The sequence below is a fragment of the Chelonoidis abingdonii genome, chromosome 22, assembly GCF_003597395.2.
Source record: "Chelonoidis abingdonii isolate Lonesome George chromosome 22, CheloAbing_2.0, whole genome shotgun sequence".
In the NCBI taxonomy this organism is placed as follows: Eukaryota; Metazoa; Chordata; order Testudines; family Testudinidae; genus Chelonoidis; species Chelonoidis abingdonii.
Window position 1 is genome coordinate 704,466 of NC_133790.1, and position 21,649 is coordinate 726,114.

General features: G+C 50.3%; 1 protein-coding gene across 3 annotated transcripts in view; it reads left to right on the top strand.

Moving 5' to 3' along the window:
* The window catches only part of TTC28 (tetratricopeptide repeat domain 28), a 484,889-nt gene that overhangs the window by 302,530 nt on the left and 160,710 nt on the right, over nucleotides 1-21,649 (top strand). For all 3 annotated transcript variants that reach the window (XM_075059934.1, XM_075059935.1, XM_032769852.2), the window contains exons 3-4: nucleotides 2,585-2,857; nucleotides 5,885-6,015. In XM_075059934.1, coding sequence (XP_074916035.1) covers nucleotides 2,585-2,857; nucleotides 5,885-6,015 — 404 coding nt within the window. The remainder of the gene's footprint in view (nucleotides 1-2,584; nucleotides 2,858-5,884; nucleotides 6,016-21,649) is intronic.

Below are 21,649 nucleotides of genomic sequence, written 5' to 3' on the forward strand. Positions count from 1 at the left end.
TGGCATTTCCCAGTGGGGAGCATGGAGCGGATCAGCTCTGACTCTCAGCAGACACTGCTGGGAGCTTTGGAACTTAGGGGCCAAACAGAGCTGAAATATGAGGAAAAAAAAAATGCAGTTTCCCTTTTGCAGTGTTTTCTTGTCATCTTCCAAAATGAATTAATTTAGATATGTTTTTTATGTAGCAAATACCTTATGAGGATAATTTCACCTATTCTATCCTGCGGTGTTGCTGCTGCCTAGAATATTGCCATAAATACGACATCAGGTTCATCCTTCTCTTTGCCTCTCATATCAAAACAAATTACTACAAAGCAATCTACTGCCTGCCTTGATATTAGCCGTGAGCTCCTTCCGTCCGTATGGCGCACACTGTGCTCTCACCAGACACACCAGAGATAGATGACACTACAGCTCTTCATCATTTGGTAGCTCTTTTATGAACTGCCTCCAACCTGTACATATCGTTGTGGTGTTGAAGTGGCCGGAAGGTAATGTACCATATTCTAGAAGCAATCACACTGCCGAGAGACTATCCCCTCCCTGCTCCAGGACGTGATGCTTCTGTGTCAGCAGCCCAAAGCTGCGACGGCCTTTCTTGCTGTCTTACTGTATTGCAATTTCATGTCTTTGTTGCTGTCCAGTCTGACCTCTAGGTCTGTCAGTATTACTGCTGCCACGTGTCTCCCTTCCACTGACTCTTTTGGATTATTTTTGCCTCAGTAGTATTAATTATTGTTATGCTAATGTTCAGAAGCCCCGCTCAGAATGTGACCCTGTTTGTGCTGGGCACAAAACAGATACATACCAGGGTATGGTGCCTGCCCCACAGAGCTTACCTTTGAGAGACAGAAATAACCGCAGTGGGTTGGTGGGGAGGGAAACAAATACCCATAGACTTGCACACACACACCTCTCTATTTTTGCCATTGTTCCTGTGGTAATAAATAACCTAAATGCCAATTACCCCAATCATCCCTGGAGCTCTCAATGATTTCTTGTGGGCTTTGCTGCAGAGGTGGGTCTTGCAGAGGGAGTTGAAGGAATGACTAGTAGGCTTTTGGCTATATGAACCTAATTTTCCCAAGCTGAATTTCACTTTGTTAACCTGACTGCATTGTTAACCCTTTTAGGCCCTGTTACATGAAATCTCCGTGCTCACAGGTGTTCAGAACCTCCCAGTTTGTGTTCATTAGTGTGTCATTTAATCCCCACCTCCCCTTCACATCATTAACAACATCATTAAAGAAGATTAAGCCGAGTACAGATCCTTTCTGTATCCTTCTGGATGTGTCCTCCAAACTTCATACAATGCCTTTATTATTCTTTATTGGTTATAGTCCTCCGGCAGTTGTTCAGTCCATGTAAACGTACTTATATACAAGCTACTTTGAGCTAGTTTTTCAGATAAGATCGTGTGACCTGGGATATCTACAGAGGTAACATTTACTTCACTCCCTTCATCCACTCTGATAATCTGGTCACCGAAAGGTGATGTAGTTTGGGTGACATGATGTGTTCTTGTAACTCCACAGCACGGTACATTGGTCATGGTGCTGTTACCCCTACGGAGTTAGTTTTCTCCTTTCATAGTCAATTCCATTATTGTACTAGGGATGGGAGTTACAATCAGCCTTAAGGGATAGTAATTGCTAGGATTTCTTTCATTCAGAGCTCAGAGAAGAGCAACAAAGAGCAGAGGAGATGGAAGAATTGAGTGACGTCTGAGGAAAGATTAAAAGTTAAATCTCTTTATCTTGGCTCACTACGGGTATGTGGAACTTTAAGTTTGCAATACAGATAGCTGAGGCCAAACCTCTCCTCCTACAGTAATACCACTCTCCTCCCTCAGTGGGTGGCACACCTTGGACAGATGATCTCTGCTGGGAAAGCCCTGGAACAGCCTATTCCACTCCTCAGAGGGCTGTTAAAATGCTCTCTGCTTGCTGTACATACAGTTAATAATTGTAGGCAGAAATAATGAAAGTAGGGCACAAATGGCTTTCTCAGGTTGCCATGGTTATGTTGATTCAGGCGAGAACAGACTTGTCAAGAAGTGCAACCATCCTAATTTTTAAAAATTACATTTTAACACCGTATGGTTGCCTAGAGAGCTGCAGATTTGAAACCCCAGCCTTATCATTGTCCTTTAAGGGACATGCTATGGCAGGCTTCATGGGACTAATAAAACAATTCGGTATAACTGCTCTCCAGCAGCAGTGGTTATCCTAGGTCCAGTTTGGTCACTCAGGATAGCACCTACAGTCCAGGGGCACCTGATACTCCTGCTTGTTCTTGTGACCGGTTAAGCCAATCCCCATGGGTTCCTTGTTGCTGAGCGGCTGCTTTCCCTTTTCAGTGGGTTTCTCCCAGTTAATTTTCTTCTTCTTCTCTTGCTCTTGATGTGCAAAGTGCAGGACTGTGACACTCAAATAGCTGATATTTCTAGATGTGCTATTGAATACATGTTACAAAATTCACGTCACTTTGTCGTTCACCTCTCACGGGTGTTAATGGACTGACTTCAGGATGCTTGTGTACCTTTGGCCTGTGGAGTAATTCTACCTTCCCTTCCTTATTTTAGAGTCACTCGAGCCAACTTATCAACAACTTCAGAAGATGAAGCTGGACAAGAGCCCCTTTGTGGTGGTATCGGTGGTTGGCCAGGAGCTCCTGACTGCAGGCCACCATGGTGCCTCTGTGGTTGTGTTAGAAGCTGCGCTGAAGATTGGCACTTGCAGCCTGAAGCTGAGGGGATCAGTGTTCTCTGCTCTGAGCAGTGCTTACTGGTCTCTTGGGAACACAGAGAAAAGCACAGGATACATGCAGCAGGACTTGGATGTAGCCAAGACATTAGGTAGAGTTCTCATTTTCACTCACTTAATCCCTGGTTTAGTGCTGTATTGATATAAATGGAGCAAATTAACAGGAATGGCAGTGGGATAAATGAAGGGAAGCATCGTTAGTGCTGAAGCTGCTGCGCCGTTTCACAGGCTGCTGAGCCACGCAAACAACATTCTTATTTACAACAGAATGTATGAGGTGGGTTATGGGGATCCCAGGGACGTGCTGAAGGGACACTCAAGGGACACTTTGTGGTATTGTGTGTCTGTGAACTGGATTTTCCCCTCCAGAGACTTGGGCACACAACTTTCATTGGGTCATAAACGTAACAGTATATCATTTGCAGAGTAAAGTGAGGTGTGTGCTCAAATAATCTGAACTACTCAGGGCTTGTCTACCCTACAAATGCTTTGCTGCCATAGTTAACCCAGACTAGCTATTCTGGCAATGTGCCATAGTGGAGACACGGCTTATACTGACAAAAGTTCTGCTTTTGGCTTAATTAAACCACATCCGCCAAAGGATGTGTCATGGCAGCAGGACTATCTTGCTGGTATAACTGGGTCTGCACCAGTGTTCCCTCTAAGCTGCGCAAGAATCACTCAAGTAGAGCTGTGCACATCCGGCAACTTGTGTTTAGGTGGCCCCCCTTGCTGTTCTGCTGCTCCTGCCCTCTGCCTTGGAGCCCCTGGCCAGCTGCTCCCAGGACCCTCCTGCTTGCTGGGGGGGGAGAGGAGGTGGTGGAAGGAAGTGGGAGGTACTAATGTCAGGGTGTCCCCTTGTCCATGTACCCCGTCTCCGCAGAACGAGGAAGGGGCGGACAGGGCTCGGGAGTTAGACGGAACTGCAGGTGGCTGCTGCAGTCTGAACACGCCTACAGACTGGAAAGTGCCGCTGTCCTTAAAGAGACAAACATGGTCTTTTATATGCTTCTCCAGAAGCCCCTCCCCCGCCCACTCTCTCTATGTGTGTGGGTCTCTTTCTCTTTCTCTTTCTCTCTCTCTGTCACAGACACACACACACAGTCTATCTTGGTTTCTCTTTCACACGTGTACACGCACACTGTCTCTCTCACACATATACACACTCACCTCCCAACAGATACTTGTAGGGGTGGTGGTACTTCCTGCAATGCACATATATTCTCTGGAATTTTATTCTTACAAAGTGCTGTTGTTTTAGGTTTTTGACTGGTCTATGCATTTCATATTTTTATTTCTCTCTTACGCTTAAATTTAACTCTTTGAGTAGTGAGCCCTAAAATGTCTATCCTGTCCTGGTTAGAGTAATCCCTATGGTAACTTTTAAAAAATATATATTATATCTAGGTTTCTTGTTTCTACTGGTGGTGCACATGCACATTATCTCGATATTGGTGCACATAAAATTCATTCTGCGCAGGAATGGAAAAAATTGGAGGGAACATTGGTCTGCATTAGTATTTTTGCTGGCATTGCTGTGTCAGTTAGGGGTGTGGTTTCCCCCCCATCCCTACGCAATAGATACATGCTGGCAAAAGTTTGTAATGTGAACTAGGAAATCACAGAATTCTGAAGTAGTTATAACAACTCAGGAGAGAGACTGGGGCATCATTGTGGGCTGCTCAATGAAACCACTGCTCATCGTACAGTAGCAGTCAAAAAAACAAACAAGATATTAGTGTTCACAGGAATTTGATGGAAAATAACAATTAAACCCATTATGTAAATCAATGGCATGCCATCACCTGAAATAGTATGTTCGTTCCTGGTTCTCCTATCTCAGAGAATAAAGCACAAATAGAGAGGTTCTGAGGTGGGTGACAGAAATAATTAGAGGCCTAGAACGACTGCCGTATGGAGAGAGATCGGAAAATCTGGGATTGTTTAGTTAGAGCGGAGGCAAATAAGAAGGAAGATGCGAATTGTGCAGAGCAATAAACAGTACAGAGGAGGCAGATTGGGCACTGCTATTCACTCTGTCCCATAGTACAAGAAGGGACATGCAGTGAAATTGAAAAGCCACAACTTTAATATTGGTAGAATGAAATACTGCTTAGCGCATTGTGTACTTAACTGGCTGAGCTCACTGTTACAGGATACAATTCAAGCGCAGAGCTTAGCAGAACCCAGAAAAGGAAAGGCTGGGAGCATTCACAGTCATACTGGACAGGATTGAACAGGGATGGAATTTCTCTCTTTTGTGGTTTCTTAAAGATTTCTCTGAAATATCTGACACAGATCCTTGTGAGAGCTAAGACACTGGTCTGATGGTGAAATCACCAAGCACTGGGGCAGTTTGACATGGCTGTTAGTCTCTTCTCCAAAGTGGTTCAGGACTGGACTAGCGAGAGGCAGAACAGGGAGGGAGGGAGAGAGGGACAATGGCAGAGAGGGAGATGGAGGGGCTGACTGGGTAGATCTCTGGGTAAAGGTTACCATGCCAGGTGGTATGTACGTTACTTAAGGGTGCTATAGGCCCAGATTGGAGGGCATTGCCTGCAGGATGTGGGACCACAGGGGTTGGAGGTGTCATTGCTTAAGATCAATGGTTAGAGAAGTTGGGCGAGCTATGTGAGACTCCAAAATGGAATAGCAGGTGTGCTGCAGGGCAGGACTTGGGGCGTTAGCAGAGGTATGTGAGGGGATGGGGGCTGAGGAGGGGATGTTTGCTGAGAAAGCTGGCCCAGTACTTGTCAGCACTTTGCCTGAACCAATCCTGTCCAATCCAGCCCTGCATTTTCATGGACACAAATTGCTCACATCTTCAACAAAAAGTAAACATGAAAAAAGTGAAGCTGTTACCAAGGTGTTAAGCCAAAGAGGGGTCTAAGGTGACATTAAAGTGGAGTCTGGGGGTTGATTTGGAGAATTGTGTGCTTCCCTCTTCAAGGACTGGGAAGTGAGGAGAACTCTGGCTGTGTACTGAGTCTGTGGCCAGGTTTGTTCTGAACCTTGCTCTCCCAATGGAGCATCCCTTGAATGATGTTTCCACTCTCTTAGCTGGACTCTTCCAAAGACCCTTCGTTAGCTAACTTTTGTTTTGTTTGCATGTGACTCAGGTGACCAGACGGGAGAATGCCGAGCTCATGGGAATCTGGGCTCCGCATTCTTCTCCAAAGGAAATTACCGGGAGGCCCTTACTAACCACAGACATCAGCTGGTGCTCGCCATGAAACTCAAGGACAGAGAGGTAGGAACCTTGCTAAATAGACTGGATTGGGAATTGGCAATGTGTGGCTTTCTGGAGAAGCACAGAACATCCCCCTGAGATCCCGAGAATCCCTGCCTGCCTGCCCCTTTTCCCCTCTGGGAAATTTGAAGTTATGTAACTTCTTGTCCACCTGACATGTAACATGACACTTAGTCCTGCCCTGAGTGTAAAGGATGGGATTAGGACTGGCAGGGACTCAAGACGTCACTACGAGTCTATGATTCTCTGATTGCTATTATGGAGACAGCATGGTCCAGTGGATAGTGCATAGGCTTGAGCATCAGGAGACTCTGGTTCTATTCCCATCTTGGCCTGTCTCTAACCTGCTGTGTGACCTTGGGCAAGTCATGTCACCTCTCTCTGCCTCTGTTCCCTCCCACACTTTGTCCTGTCAGTTTAGAGTGGAGACTCTGTGGGCCAGAGACTGGTCTTACTATGTGTATGCACAGCGCCTAGCACAAAGGGCCCAGCCTTGGGTGGGGCCTCTACCTGCTACTAATACTATTCATTTGGAGTGCACTAGCACACACCATCTGCTATGCACTTTCCATTCATGCAATACAAGACAGTCCGTTCCCCAAGGAGCTCCCAGACTTAATAAAACAAGCAACATACAAAGCAGGGGGGTAGGGGAGACAGAAAGCGTACAACAGTTATATGTGAATAAGCAAGTATGATTGATTTAGCAATCCGGAAAGTATAAAATGACGTGTGAGCTGCAGTGTTGGTGTTAATGGCTGTTATTTACTTCATCTGAATCTCCTTGGTATTTACCCCACAGCCTCTCAGGTGTTAAACTGGGCCTTCTGCCAGCTCAGAGGAGCGTACTGTATGCAGGCTAAGGGATCTTTGAGGAGTGTATGTCCCGAGAGCTAACCTCTGTGAGTTCACTGTAAGGACAGAGGCATCATTTTAGTGTACTTTCTTGAACAAAAGATTTTGTATCCAATAGTTCAGGAACTTACAGTGAGAATTTACAGGGGGTAGGATTGGGGGGAATTGAAGGGAGGTTGAGGGTGAGTGGATATGGTTGAAGGCAAATTGTGGGTGAGGGGGCATGAGTATGTGTGAGATTGTGTTTGAGGCCAGGTTTGAGTCTGTGTGAGTAGGGGGGAAAGGGATGTCTTTTGGGTCAGATGTAGTTGAGGGTGTAAGAGTGACCATACCAGTGCTTGGTTGTGAAGCTCTATTTTAGGTGGCTGCCAAGTTTACTGATGTGTAAGCTGTTAGAAAATGCATCCTGCAGTGAATAGTAGAGGATCTGTGGTTGGGAGCAGGTTGCTGCCAGATAATTTCATGATTATTTACCATCTTGAAAATTTCCCCAATCACTTTCTTATTCCCTGTTTCTGTTCACACATGGCTGGGAAGCTGTTACCCATCCTCTTTTTATAGCTGTGCTGACTAGAACTCCCTGTGCATTGTAAGTGGCCAATCTACATAGCTGCAGCTCCTCCTGGGGTATTTCTCAGCAGCCCCATGGGCTCTGCGGGGCTGATCCCAGAAGCTGAAGGAGATGTAAGGAAGAGCAGTGTGAGAAGGGCCATGGGCAGATAGTGATGCTGATTGTTGGAGGAGGGAATCAGCTGCTACATGGATATCAAGGGGAAGTCTAGGGCCTGGTGTAAATATTAATAGAGCCACAGGGTGCTAAAGGAGGTTGGGGTTGGAAGTCTCTGAAGGCTCCCCCAGTGAGTGAGCTTGGGCTCCCAGCCTAGTAGTGCCAGCGCCCAAAGCCTACCTATGCTCCAGATATTAGGTAGGCTGCTAGGACAGCTTGGTGTCATCTGGAGTTACACAGCCTATGGCTGCTACCTAGAAATGTATGCACTGCAATCAGCACGTACACGGGAGCCTGCCAGGCAGGTTGGATTTCCTGTCCTTTGATGCAGAGCTCATGTGAGGGATCGCAGATCTTGAACCTGGGTCCATGGGTCCCCCAGGCAGTCCTCAGACTGCAGCCACCACCCAGCAGCAAACAGAGCGTATGGGCTGGTGGGTCCTAGCTCACCATAAGTGTCGTCCACCTAGCTCCCAATTGGAGATGTCCAGCCTCTCCAGTTGGCTAAGACTCACCCTTTCAGCCAAAAGGAAGCACAGGAAGTTATCTGAGCAACTAGGTGATCCCTGGTTTGCTGCTACACTGGACCTTGCCTTCTCGCCTGACTCCTGAGTCCTGCCTTGTTCCTGATTCCTGCCCTCCTTCCTTGTTCAGTTTCCTGCTTCTACAGCCCACCCCAGGCTACTGACTCCAGCTTTGACTGTTTGCTTGACTCCCAACTCTCTCTCTGGCTCAGACCTCTGGTTCCTGGTGCCTGATTCCTGCTCTGACCACTAGGTCTGACCGCAGACCGACAGCTCCTTCACTGGGTTTTATGTTCTATTCAGAGACCATGGTGTGAATCCAAGTGAGCTAATGGCTAGTCTTGTAGCTGGCTGATTGCTGGAAATGGGCCCTCCACACTTCCAGAGCAGCTCACTGACCTGCCCTGACAGACTCACCAGGAGCATTGCCACCCAAAACAAACAAAAGGACATAACACAGAAGCAAAGCCCAGACGCTGGTGACTGGTGGGGGAAAGAACTACATCAGATGTGTACACTTTACAATATTGGGACAGGGCTCAGGCACCATGCTGAGGGAGGCCATGTCAGAACCTAGAGAGAGAGCTAGAACACAGAGTAGATCCCTTCCAGTCCTAGAGTCTATGAATCTATGAATCTGAGAAGTTGTCCTGAGTAGCAAGTGCTGAGTGCTCTGTTTCATTAACATTAGGCCAGTAATGGAAACAATTCCCAGAAGCTGAGCTGGGTGGGTTTTATTTTGTCTGAGGCTAATGCCTTGAATCCAAGAATGTTTTGTATTGAAACCCAGTGCACTAGAATTCAGGTGAATGAAGCTTATTCACAATAGTATTCAATTTGTGACACATCTGGGTACATAATTAACCGTTACTGACAACAAATGGCTACTTGGGTTTGTGAGAAAGCTGAGCCTCTTGGATTTCCTGTAGGATGTAACCACAGGAAATTAATTTGGCGCTTTCTGATGACATCATTTTGACCACAGAGCTTCCTCTGAACACAAAGCTGTTTTTCTTGGCCTCCGTTGCAGACATTTTTAGAACATGAATATTATTCTAAAGTTGCAATGGTGTTGCTGTGAATTCCACTAGAAGTTTTGTGTGTGTGAGAGAGAGAGACAGAGACTGTAATGAGGTAATTGTTTTACCTTCAGCTGTGCAGGGAATTGGGTTAGAAGATAAGAATGCTCCTTTGTACCAGATCCCTCTGTCCTCACAGGGAGTATTGGCTTCTGAAGCCTCTGTAACAATGAGTGCACCACAGGCTTCTGCTAGATCTAATAGCCCATCAGCCGAGAAAAAGGTTCCAGGGGGTTTTGTATCTGCAAGATCCAGGGCCTGTCTTCTCCCTGTAACCTAGGTGTCAGGAAAACTTGTACCAGCTGAGTGGGGACAGGTGGGCTTATGAGATGGTGAAAAATTTTCTCCCTGGTGATGGGAAATGTACAGTAGCTTCTTTAGAGAAGGAGAGAGAGTTTGTGCAGCTCCTGTTAACAGCAGTGTATATTGTGACCTGTAAAGTGCAGGGCCTCTTCCCCCTCAAAGAGAATGTGTTAGCAGATGATTCTGCCTTTGGAGGTGGCAGTGTGTGACAGGAGAGGGACAAGCTGCGGTTAATGTAATTTTCCCAAACAGACACATGTGTGAGAGAGAGAGTGTGTCTGTCTCTGTGTTTAAAGGCTTGGCATTAACATGTCTTCACCAGCATGCACCCAAAGAGAGGTCAGGAGTTAGAGTGGACAAGAAATTAACATGACTCCAGTAGACTCTCAGACACTGGAGAGAGCAGCTGGAGATTAACATTCCTCCAGCATTGTCCCAAGAGATACCAGAGCAGTGAGCATGGTTGTGTGTTCAGGTAACTGGGATGGAAGCAGCAGCAGGTGACTGGAGTCTCTGTTTCACTAACCCTATCCTAGCAGGATTCAGATTCCCAATGTAAATGCAATACGTAATGGAAAGTGTGAGGGAGTTGCTTGTGGTGTGTAGAGTGCAGTACTTTCCATTGCCAGTAATGATACTGTATAGCAGGTTACGAATCTATTGGGCTACCTGCAGTATATTGACCTCATTAGGGTTCACAGGGAGGTATTATATCTGCGATGGCAATTGAGTAGACACCAAGGTAAAGAGATGAAATTATTGCATGGCCTTGTGTTACCACATCATCCCGAGTGGCAAGTGCCTACCCCACTGGTTCCCCAGCCGGGTATGCTGGGTGGTCCTGGCTGTTGTCTGCAGTTTCCATGGTTCTATTTGAATAAACAAACAGGTGCCACGTTTGTCTTTATGGTGCTCAATCTGAACTTGAGTCCCACTCATGAGGAATGGACTCTTTTTTTAACAACTAGAAATACCCCCAGTATTTGAACAGTTACACGGGTTGCAGGTGTCTGAATTACAATCACTCAGATTATAGGAAAAGTCTCTATTTCTGCTGCAGATGAAAAGGACATGGGTTTCTGAAATGTGATGTTACAAATCTGTCTCCCACTGTAGTTTAAGGGTCTCAATAATTATGATTTACCAAGATTGTCAGAAACAATTAGAAAGTCTCTTCTGGTCCTGTAGCATGGTTAGGTTTGCCTCTCAGTTTTCCATTACTGACCACTGCTTCAGTCTGCCAGTCATACATGCTGTGACTAGAGATCACAGATGAAGCAAGTTTCATCAGGGAGGTTTGGCTGCAACTGGGTGAAGCGAGGTTAAATAAACCTGAAAATTGCTGGGATTCTGCTTGCTGGAGTTGGCCAGCAAGATCAGGTGAAATGAGTTAAGAGCCAGGCAGACTGCGAAGAGCTACAAAAGGGTCTCTCAAAACTGGGTGACTGGGCAAGAAAAGGGCAGATGAAAGTTAATGTTGATAAATGCAAAGTAATGCACACTGGAAAACATAATCCCAACTAATACATATAAAATGATGGGGTCTAAATTAGCTGTTACCACTCAAGAGAGAGATCTTGGAGTCATTGTGGATAGTTCTCTGAAAACATCCACTGAATGTGCAGCGGCAGTCAAAAAAGTGAACAGAATGCTGGGAATAATTAAGAAAGGGATAGATATTAGGACAAAAAATATCTTGTTGCCTCTATATAAATCCATGGTATCTTGAATACTATGTGCAGATGTGGTCACCCCATCTCAAAAAAGATATATTGGAATTGGAAAAGGTTCAGAATTAAGGGCAACAAAGATGACTAAGGGTATGAATTAGCTGCTGTATGAGGAGAAATTAATAAAACTGGAACTTTTGAGCTTGGAAAAGAGACAGCTTAGGGGAGATATGATTGAGGTCTATAAAATCATGGCAGGTGTAGAGAAAGTAGGTAAGGAAGTGTTGTTTACTACTACTTATAACACAAGCATTAGGGGTCACCAAATGAAATTAATAGGCAGCAGGTTTAAAACAAATAAAAGGAAGTATTTCTTCACACAACGCACAGTCGACCTGTGGAACTCCTTGCCAGAGGATGCTGTGAAGGCCAAGACCATAACAGGGTTAAAAAAAGAACTAGATAAGTGTATAGAAGATAGGTCCATTAGTGGCTATTAGCCAGGATGGGCAGGAATGGTGTCTCTAGCCTCCGTTTGCCAGAAGCTGGGAATGAGCGACAGGGGATGGATCACTTGATGTTTACCTGTTTGTTCATTCGCTCTGGGGCGCCTGGCATTGGCCACTGTCGAAAGCCAAGATGTTGGGCTAGATGGACCTTTGGTGTGACCCAGTAGGGCCTTTCTTATGTTCTTGATAAATCCTACAAAGAATATTTCATAAGATAAAAGATTTTAAAAGTATAAACAGTCAGTAAATCAGAAACTGGACAAACCCTATTTACTCTGCCTTGCCTGCTTGGGCATTGTGTTTTTAGGGTTCTGGAATAAAGAATTAGAGACCTCTGCAGTATACACCCTGCATCAGTCAGATCTTCAAAAAGAAGCACAGTACTGAAAAGTTCAGGTGGGAAAACTAGAGCAGCCAGGATAATCTAGAAGAGCAGTTATTTCTCTCTTTACTGCATTCAGAGGAAAGATGATCACAGGAGGTGAGCACTGAGACTGCAAAGGAAGAATTACTGAAACTAAGTTTAAATCCCACTCTGGGTAAATAGCACACGGCTTGGCCACTTAGCTAGCCAACGTGCAGGATGCTGTGCAGCTTCACTGAATACCAAGCAGCCCTGGGAACCATTTGGCTGTGTTAAAGGTCAGCTGCCCCAGAGCACTGTGTGAGAGAGAGTGAGCTCAGTTCAGGATAGCAGCTTTAGCAGTAGTCAGATCTTGACCTGTTTCATTGACCACAGAGATGATATGACATCCTGAGATGGTGGGGGGTTGATTTTGGACTTTCTTTGCATTTTCTGGCAAGTTCAGAGCCAGCTGGAGGGAGTTAGAGTTTAACTGCCTCTGCCTTGAAAATATGACATGCTGTATGTTTCTGGGATCACTAATGGCTGAAGGAAGGAACTGGTCTCTTAAGCCACCCTGACTGCCATGAACTTGTTTCCTTGGTGTTAGACCAGGGGTCGGCAACCTTTCAGAAGCGGTGTGCCGAGTCTTCATTTATTCACTCTAATTTAAGGTTTCACGTGCTGGTAATACATTTCAATGTTTTTAGAAGGTCTCTCTCTACAAATCTATATATTATATAACTAAACTAGTGTTGTATTGTAAAATAAACAAGGTTTTCAAAATGTTTAAGAAGCTTCATTTAAAATTAAATTAAAATGTTGATCTTACACCACCGACCCACTCAGCCCACTGCTGGTCTGGGTTTCTGTTCACCTAGGCCGACAGTGGGCTGAGTGGGGCCTGCGGCTGGGATCTCAGGTGGCGGGTCTGGTAGCCAGAACCCAGACCAGTTAGCGGGCTGTGCAGGGCCGCAGCCGGACCACTGCTGCTCAGGGATTTCCATCTGCTGGCTCCTGTCAGCCGGATCCAGCTGCGGACCCACTCAGAGCTTGCTGCGGTCTGGGGTCGGCCTGCCACTATACAGGGCACCTTCTCCCTGGTTCTGGCCCATTCTCTCTCTCTCTGCACTCAGTGAGGGTGGAGTGGACCGAGCACAGGGCTGGGGTGAAGGGTCTGAGGGAGGGGGCTCAGGGTGGGACAGGAGGTTTGTGGTGTGGGGACACTTACATGGGCAGCTCCATTTGGTGTGAGGGGTGCAGGTGGGAATGTGAGTGGGGTGCGGAGCTCCCATTTTGGTGCTCAGGGTGGGGGTGGGGAATGTGCGGGGTGCAGGTGTCAGGGTAGGGGGCTGGGGAGTGTGTGGGGTGCCAGTAGTTCAGGTCTGGGTCATGGGTGGGGGGTGAAGGAGTCGAGAGGGCTGGTGGTACAGGGCTCAGGACAGGGCCTGGGTGTGTGGGGGGATGCAGGGCTCAGGGCAGGGACTGGTGTGGGGGGGTGGTCAGGGCTCAGGCAGAGGGCTGGGTGACTGCCCCCCCAGACCCCCAACCCCCTCCTGTCCCGACTACCCCTCCTGGACCCACCCTGTCTAAGCCTCCCTGCCCCTTATCTCCTGACTGCCCCCTAGGATCTACCCTCTACCTGTCCCCTGACTGCCCAACCCTTATCCACCCCCACACTCAAGACAGACCCCTGGACTCTCGTGTCCCATCCAACCGCTCCCTGCCCCTGACAGGACCCCCCAGAACTCTGGACCATCCATCGCTCCCCTGCCTGCCCAACCCCTTTCCACACCCTGCCTCTGACGTCCCCCAGACTTCCGACTCATCCAACCTCCCAGCTCCTGTCTCTGACCACACCCCAGAGACCCACCCCCCACCTAACTGCCCCCCGACCCTCCTTGCTCCGTGTCCCTGACTGCCTGATCTCTATCCACCCCCTACTCCCTAACAGACCCGGGACTCCCATGCCCCATCAACCCCCCCTGCTCCCTGACTGCCCCTCCAGAGACCCACCCCTAACACCCCCCCCGATTCCTCATCGAGACCAACGATTGCCAACTCACCCATGCAACCCACCCTGCTGCCTGTCCCTTGACTGCTCCCACCCCTTATCCAACCCCCAGCCCCCTTACGATGAGACTCCCCTCTCATCCGGAGCCCTACTCCGCCCCTCAGAGCGCTGCACACGTGGCAGCAGGGCTCCGGATAAGCGGGGAGCGTGTCTATCCCCACGGATGCAAACACTGCCCTGCGGGAGCGTGCAGACCCGGCAGCAGGGCTCCAGGGGAAGGCAGAGGAGGGGCCGGCAGCCTGCTGTGCTAGGCCGGACGCTCTGGCCGGGGAGCGCGGACCCTGCAGCTTGCCGCGTCGGCAGGATTTTTAATGGCACATGGAGTCCCAGCAGGCAGTCGCATGCCATTAAAAAATGGCTCGCGTGCCATCAGTTGCTGACCCCTGTGTTAGAACATAGAGGCCTGGGCTACAGTAGCGGGGAGGGGAGGGTTTGAACTAAGATACACAGCTTCAGCTACGCTATTCGTGTAGCTGAAGTCGAAGTATCTTCGTTCGACTTACTTAGCAGTCCTCACAGAGGCAAGTTGACTGCTGCGGCTCCCCCATCGACTCCACTTACTCCTGCTGCCGAGGTGGAGTATGGGCGTCGATTAGCAGATTGATTTATCGCGTCCAGATGAGATGCAATAAATCGATCCCTGATGCATCAAACATTACCTGCCGATCCGGCAGGTAATATAGGCGTACCTTCAGCGGTGAATAGCTGCACAAATCGTAGGCTACAGCTTCACTTTTTTGTAACATCTCTTGCATTTTCTCTTCTTAAGGCAGGGATACACACAGTGACTGTAGACTGTCTTGCTAAGGAAAATAACAAAGCACCCTCCAGCCTGCCCTGCCCTGCAGTGTTGTTATTTGCATAGGGCTGGAGGGTTACAAACAGGAGTTCTACGCGCCAGGCGCTGATAGGGTACATAGGAGGGAAGGGAGAGAACACTTTGTTTGGATTGAGGGAGGAGCTCGGTGCATATACACCTCTACCCCGATATAACGCTGTCCTCGGAAGCCAAAAAAAAATATTACCGCGTTATAGGTGAAACCGCATTATATTGAACTTGCTTTGATCTGCTGGAGTGTGCAGCCGCACCGCCACGGAGCACTGCTTTACCACATTATATCTGAATTAGTGTTGCATCGGGTTGCGTTATATCGAGGTAGAAGTGTATATGTAGGCCTGTATTATTGTAAAAGCAGCAAAGAGTCCTGTGGCACCTTATAGACTAACAGACATTTTAGAGCATGAGCTTTTGTGGGTGAATACCCGCTTTGTCAGATGCATGTAGTGGAAATTTCCATTGTAGGCTACGTTGTTATAATTGTGATCATCCTAGGATATTAGATAGATAAGGTGGGTGAGGTAGTATCTATTATTGGACTAACTTCTGTTGGTGAGAGAGGCTTTGTCTACCCTGGAACCTGAATGACAAAACTTTTGTTGTTCAGGGGTGTGAAAAAAATACCCAGTAGGATGACCAGACAGCAAGTGTGAAAAATTGGGATGGGGGTAGGGGATAATAGCAGCCTGTATAAGAAAAAGCCCCAAATATCAGGACTGTCCCTATAAAATCGGGATATCTGGTCACTCTACCCCCCGACCCCTCTGAACGACAAAAGTTTTGCTGATGAAAAGCACTGGTGTGAACAGTGCTCCCACCGTCAAAGCTACTGCTGCTCTTTGTGGGTGGATATTTTTTTCGGCAGGAGAGCTCTCTCCCACCAAGAAACAGCGGCTACACCGGGCGCCTTTTAGTGGCACAGCTGTCACTAAAAGGTGCATAGTGTAGATATAGTCAGAGACAAGCTTTCAAGCTTATACGAAGCTCTTCCCCAAGTTTGGGAAAGGTCTTCTTCAGCTATCCCGCAGTGCAAGGATGTCGTCTACCAAGGAGGTTCATTGGTGAGTTTTTAAGTGGCTGAGGAGCCCATTTCTTGCTTTGCAGATTTTCCCACAGAAGTGACTGGTGTGATCTTTGAGGAGACATAGTTGTTGGCTGGAGTGTTGTGCACTTTCTTTCCTCCTTTGTTGCTTCTCTGTCTCATGAGCACCTCTGTTCTCAAAGTGGGCTGTGTCTTGGTGAATGAGAGTCACTGCTAAAGAAAAAGTGAAACAGATAGTTTAGCATAAGTAGTTAACACACAGTTCAAGGGACTATTCAAGGTGATGTGGCCCGTTAATACTCTTCCAGTGATAGGGAGGCAGGAAAGGGAGAGGGGGGAAAAGGCAGATGGTGGGGATTGTTGTAATCAGCCATAAATCCAATGTCTCTGTTCAGTCCATGATTTTTAGTGTCTAGCAAAGTTATGAATTTAAGCTTATATGAAAGAAGTTTTAAGTTTAAGCTTAAATAAAAGAAGTTGGTCCAGTAAAAGATATTACCATACCCCCCCACCCACCTTGTCTCTATATTATTTTATTACAATGAAATTAATAATAATTTAATTTGATTGTTACACATCACAGAAGTTGTGGTATGGGGAGGAGGACTGCGTACTGTGAAACACTAATGTAGCTCAGTCTAGTTTATCCCAGAGAAGGTTAAGAGGTGACTTGGCTACAGTCTGTAAGAACCCGGGGAGAAGATATCTGTGAGTAGGAGGGTTGTTTCATCTGGCAGACAAAAGGACTAGAAGCACCAATAATTGGAAGCTGAAATTAGACAAATGTAGGCTAGAAATAAGAGGTAATTTAATTACTAGAAAAACTTACCAGGGAAGTGGATTCTAAAGACTAGGCATCTTTCTGAAAAATCAGCTCTAGCCCAACCAGAAGTTGTGGACTTGATGCAGCAATCGCCTTGTGAAATTGTATGACCTGTGCTCTGCAGGAGGTCAGACTAGATGATCATAATGGTCCCTTCTAGCCTAAAAATTCAGGGCAGAAATAATTAAGGGTTAAATGTCCACATCTGGGGTTACCTGTGACAGTCATAGCTGAATGTATTTAGCTAATGGAAATAGAATATAATTTATTTTCTGAGACCAGCTGCAATGACTGGGGCAGTGTCCCAGGGAAAACTGAAATGGATTTCCACCCTGAATGGAGATGATTCTGCCTGCTTTTCTATGGGGGTGATAATATGTGGGAAGGAGCTGAGCCTAGGCAGGCTTGTAACTAAAGAGTTAAATTAATCTTTGGTGTACCTCTGGTGAGGTAGATTTGACCCTTGACCTCCTTTATTCCCTGAGGTCTCTGCTTAGGAAAAGGCAGGTGATAGATAAATTTTCTAGGCTGTTTTGGGACAGACCTACACTTAAAACACTGCATTGGGCTAGCTGCAGTGCTCCAATAAAGACGCTACTGTGCCAGTGGGAGAGCTTCTCCCGTCAGCATAGTTAATCCACCTCCATGAGAGGCGGTAGCTGTGTCACGCTGAGAAGCTCTGCTGCCGACATAGTGCTGTCTACACCATGGTTAAGCTGGTATAACTGTTGCTCAGGGTGTGGATTTTTCACACCCCTAAGTGACGTAGTTACACCAGTGTAAGTCTGTAGAGCAGACCAGACCTTGATCACTGTAATTCCTTGGAGAGCAGGTGTTCTGCTGTTTGCTCAGGGGCAAGGGGCAGTAACAAGGTGTAGACATGCAGACTCACCCCTGTGGCACCTCCTGCTGGTGACTCCTGGGAATTAGCTCGTTCCAGCTCTGGAGCGCCTTCTGAAGGCCGGTGATCCACCTGTCCTCTGGCCCCCATGCTCTTTTACATAGGGTGCTGCCCCCTGGCAATAACCCCTTTCTCTCAGGGTCTCCCCTCCCTGGGGAACCCCCACCCACTATCCCCACCTCAACTCAGGATAAGGCTACTGCCAGTCATCATCTAGCCCCCGCGCCCTGGGGCAGACTGCAGCATCAGCCTACTCATCACTGGCAAAGTTGGGTTTGGACCTACCCCTGGGCTGCCCTCTGCAACCCCTAGTACACCTTGGCCTCCTTCTATTTTGCAGCCTGGGGCTTTCCAGGCTGGAGCTCCTGTTTGCTCCTAGCTTCACTGGCCTTCTTATGAGGCCCTGTTGCTCAGTTTGGGACGTGGCCCCAGCTGCAGCCACTTCCCAGTCAGCCCAACTTAGTAGCTCCCAGCTACAACCTTCTCCCAGGGCTGTTTCAAGCCCTTCAGGGCAGGAGCAGCTCACCACCCTGCTACCGGCAGCGCTCTGTCTGCTTGGGCTGCCCTGCTGGCTGGAGCGCTCTCCCCCTTCTCTGGCTACCCTGCTGGCTGGAGCTCCATCTCCCTTCCGGGCTGCTGCTGCTGGCTGGAGTGCAACCCTCCGGGACTGCTGCTGCTGAGTGAGGGGTGGGGGGGCCTTGTGGGCCGGCCCCCACTTCCTCCACCGCTGGAGGGAGTAGCCGGGACCCCACTACCACCACCACTGCTACCACCTGTGGGGGGTCCTTCCTGCCTGACCACCGGGTTGCTGGAGGAGAAGCTGCTGCTGCTGCTGGAGCTGTGTTCATCCTGGGGAGCTGCTTGGAGCCTGGAGGAGGAATGAGGTAGTGAGACAAACACCGGCTGCTGGGGGAGCGCACAGGACTCTGAAGACCACCGTGGAGGGGCCATTCACGGACTAAGTACTCTTTACCTGTGCTCTAGTGGTGGGGTGTAGACTGTGTTTGTGGGGGCCCAGGGGTGTGGCGTGGAGTTGCCCCCCTGGCCCATCTGTATTCCCCCCCCAACCCCCACCACCAACGCTGCCCTCTCCACCATCCCCCACAGACCACTTCCCATCTGCCTCGGTTCCTGCTTCTGGGACTCAGTTGCTTGCCTGGCCTGCACACCCTATTGCCACCGTTTGGGCCTCCAGCAGCAGCCTACCAACCATTTTGACTTTGCACAATGCTCGTGGGTGCACGTTACCCCCTCCCCTGGTACTGACCCCATTCCTCTGCAACAGGCCCCTAGCTTTGCCCTGTTGCCTGCCCCATTTGCCCTTCATAGCCTCACCCTCAGTCACCAACAGGATTAGAAACCGGGCTCTCTAGCTGCGACTAGGGGAGGGGAGGGATACAACAGCAATTGGGGGGTGCAACGCAACAGGGGTAAACTCAAACAGGGGGGTGAGGGGAGCACAAGTGCATCTAAAGGGCATGGCGCACAAGGAGAGGGCAAATGAGGTCAGAGGGCCATAGGGGAAGGGTTAGCAAACCAGGCTGGGAACGGGGCAGAGGGACCAAGGGGGGGCCAGCTGCACGGCTGGGGGCGGGACAAACAACAGCTGCAAATGGAGACCAGTGGGGCAGGCAAACAAACTGAAGCGGGGGGAGTAGGCCCCCCCCCCCCCCCGCCCCCGAGTCCTTGATAGTCCCCTTCTCTGACACCCTCCTCCCCTGCCTGCAGCCTAGCGGGGAGGAGTGGTTGACCTGCTTTCCCTCCCCCTGTTCTTTCTCTGGTATTTCCCCTCCATCCCTACTCACCATGGCGGGAGATGCAGCAGGTGGGACTCCTGGGACAACCCCTGTCCCTCCTCCCCCGCCTGTTCCCCCCAAAAAACCCCTAGTCTCCACCTCAACTGCCACTGCCGGACCACCTGCCACCGCTCCCGCTGAGGTGCCCGCCTCGCCCCACGTGGAGACCTACGTGCGGGCGTTGGCGAGGGTGGTGGGGCCCACGGCCATCATGGCAGCCTCCAAGATGTATGGCAAGGTTGTCTTCTTACTCGCCTCGGAGGCCGCCGCCCAGGAGGCGGTGGAGAAGGGCCTGGCGGTGGGGGGCGTGTTCGTCCCCCTGGAGCCGTTGGAAGACCTGGGGGTCCGCTTGGTCCTGACCTCCGTCCCTCCCTTCCTTCCCAGTGCCGCCCTGTTACCTGCCCTCTCTACCCTGGGGAAGCCCATTTCCGTGGTGAGCCCTCTCCCCTTGGGCTGCAAAGACCCTGCCCTCCGTCACGTCCTCTCGTTCCGCCGGCAGGTGCAGCTTCAACTGCCACTGGCGGAGAGGTGCTCGAGAGGTCTTTCCTGGTCCCCTAACAGGGGGCCCATTACCGGGTGCACTACTCCATGAGGGAGGCCCGGTGTTACCTCTGCCGAGCGATGGGGTACGTTCGGAGGGACTGCCTCTTGGCCCGGCACAGAGGAGCGCTCGGGACCCCCGAGCCCCAGCAGGGTGCCGGCCCCGTCATCGCCCGTGCCCCTGGCCGCCCGGTGCCCGGAGCCATCCCTCCTCCCTCCCAGCCCATCACTGCTCCCGCTCAGGCTGCAGGGGTACCTCCGTCGGTGTGCCCAGACAAGTGGGAGAGCCCCACCTCCGCTCCCTGCGCTGTGGCGGGGCCTATGGAGGAGGGTGCGGCAGGGTTACTGCTGGGCGTGGGAGAGGGCTCTCCCCAGGAGGGAATCGTCCCTCCCTCCGGCTGTCCCACCAGTACCTCTCCAAGTCCACGAACCGCCATCCCTGCCCTCCGACCCGGCCCTAGTCACCCAGCCCGTAAGCGACGCCATGGAGGGCTGGACCCTAGTACAGGGTAGGCGGGGCAAGCGGAAGGCTTGAGCTCCGCCCGTGCCACCTGATGCGGAAGCCCCCCATAAGACCAGAAAGGGGGCCGCAGACACCAAGCCTTCCACCATGCCCACGGGATCGGTCCGTATGCCAGTTCTGGCTAAGAAAAGATGTGGTAGCACCGGAGGATACCACCATCCCTCCTCCGCAATCCCTGCCTGCAAAGGCCCCGGATGAGGACCCTCCTCTTCCCTTGCCACCTGTGCCCCCTGCAACGCCCGAGGCGAGCGTCGCCTCGGGCACTAGTGGGGAGGACCCTGGGGTGGTGGGAGATGAGCTCCCCTCCATCTTTGAGGAGATCGAGGCCCTCGGTCTGACCCCTGTCACCCAGGGGGAGGATGACCCTCTGCCAGCAGGCCTCGACCTAGCCGACCTCACCCCAGCTCCCCCTTCCCCATGTTCCATTATCCTGACTGCAGCGTCCACCCCCGCGTCTGAGGGTCCCCTGGACTCCTCGACCTGCCCGGTCGCAGATAACACCTTCCTGACGGCCACCGAGCCTGTTGAGGCGATGGCCTGTGCTTTGTGTCTGGGAGATGGGCTAACAGGGGTATCCCTCAGTAGCGTAGGGCAACCGAGTTCCTTCCTGGGCGGGGGCCCCACTGACGATTCTACATCTCTCAATGCCGAGGCTGTCACACCTGCTGTTGAGCCTGAGCCCGGCGTCACTGGGGACCCCCTCCCTACCCCTCAAACCCCTGCGCTGGCCGCGAGGAGCTGCCTGCTGACGGTTCGGCTCCTGCGGCCCAGGATCCCATCTCTGTCCCTATCCCTGACCCCAGCCCCGCCCTTATTCTTGACCTCGTCCCTGTCCCCTCCACTGCCCTCTATGTTATTGCCGCCCCGGAGCTGTCCCCTTCCCTTTCCCAGGGGGTGACCCCCAGGGGGCGGCCTTCAAGTTTCACAGTCCCGACCCCCTAGGGGCTGCACTCTTCCCTCCGCCGCCCCCCATCGGGCCAGGGTCTGGGGCGGACCGTGTGGCGCTGGCCCATCGGGCGCCACATCGGGGGTCCACTCCTTGCCTTCCCGTCTCCGTAGGCCACGGGGCCGTGCCAGAGGCCCCACT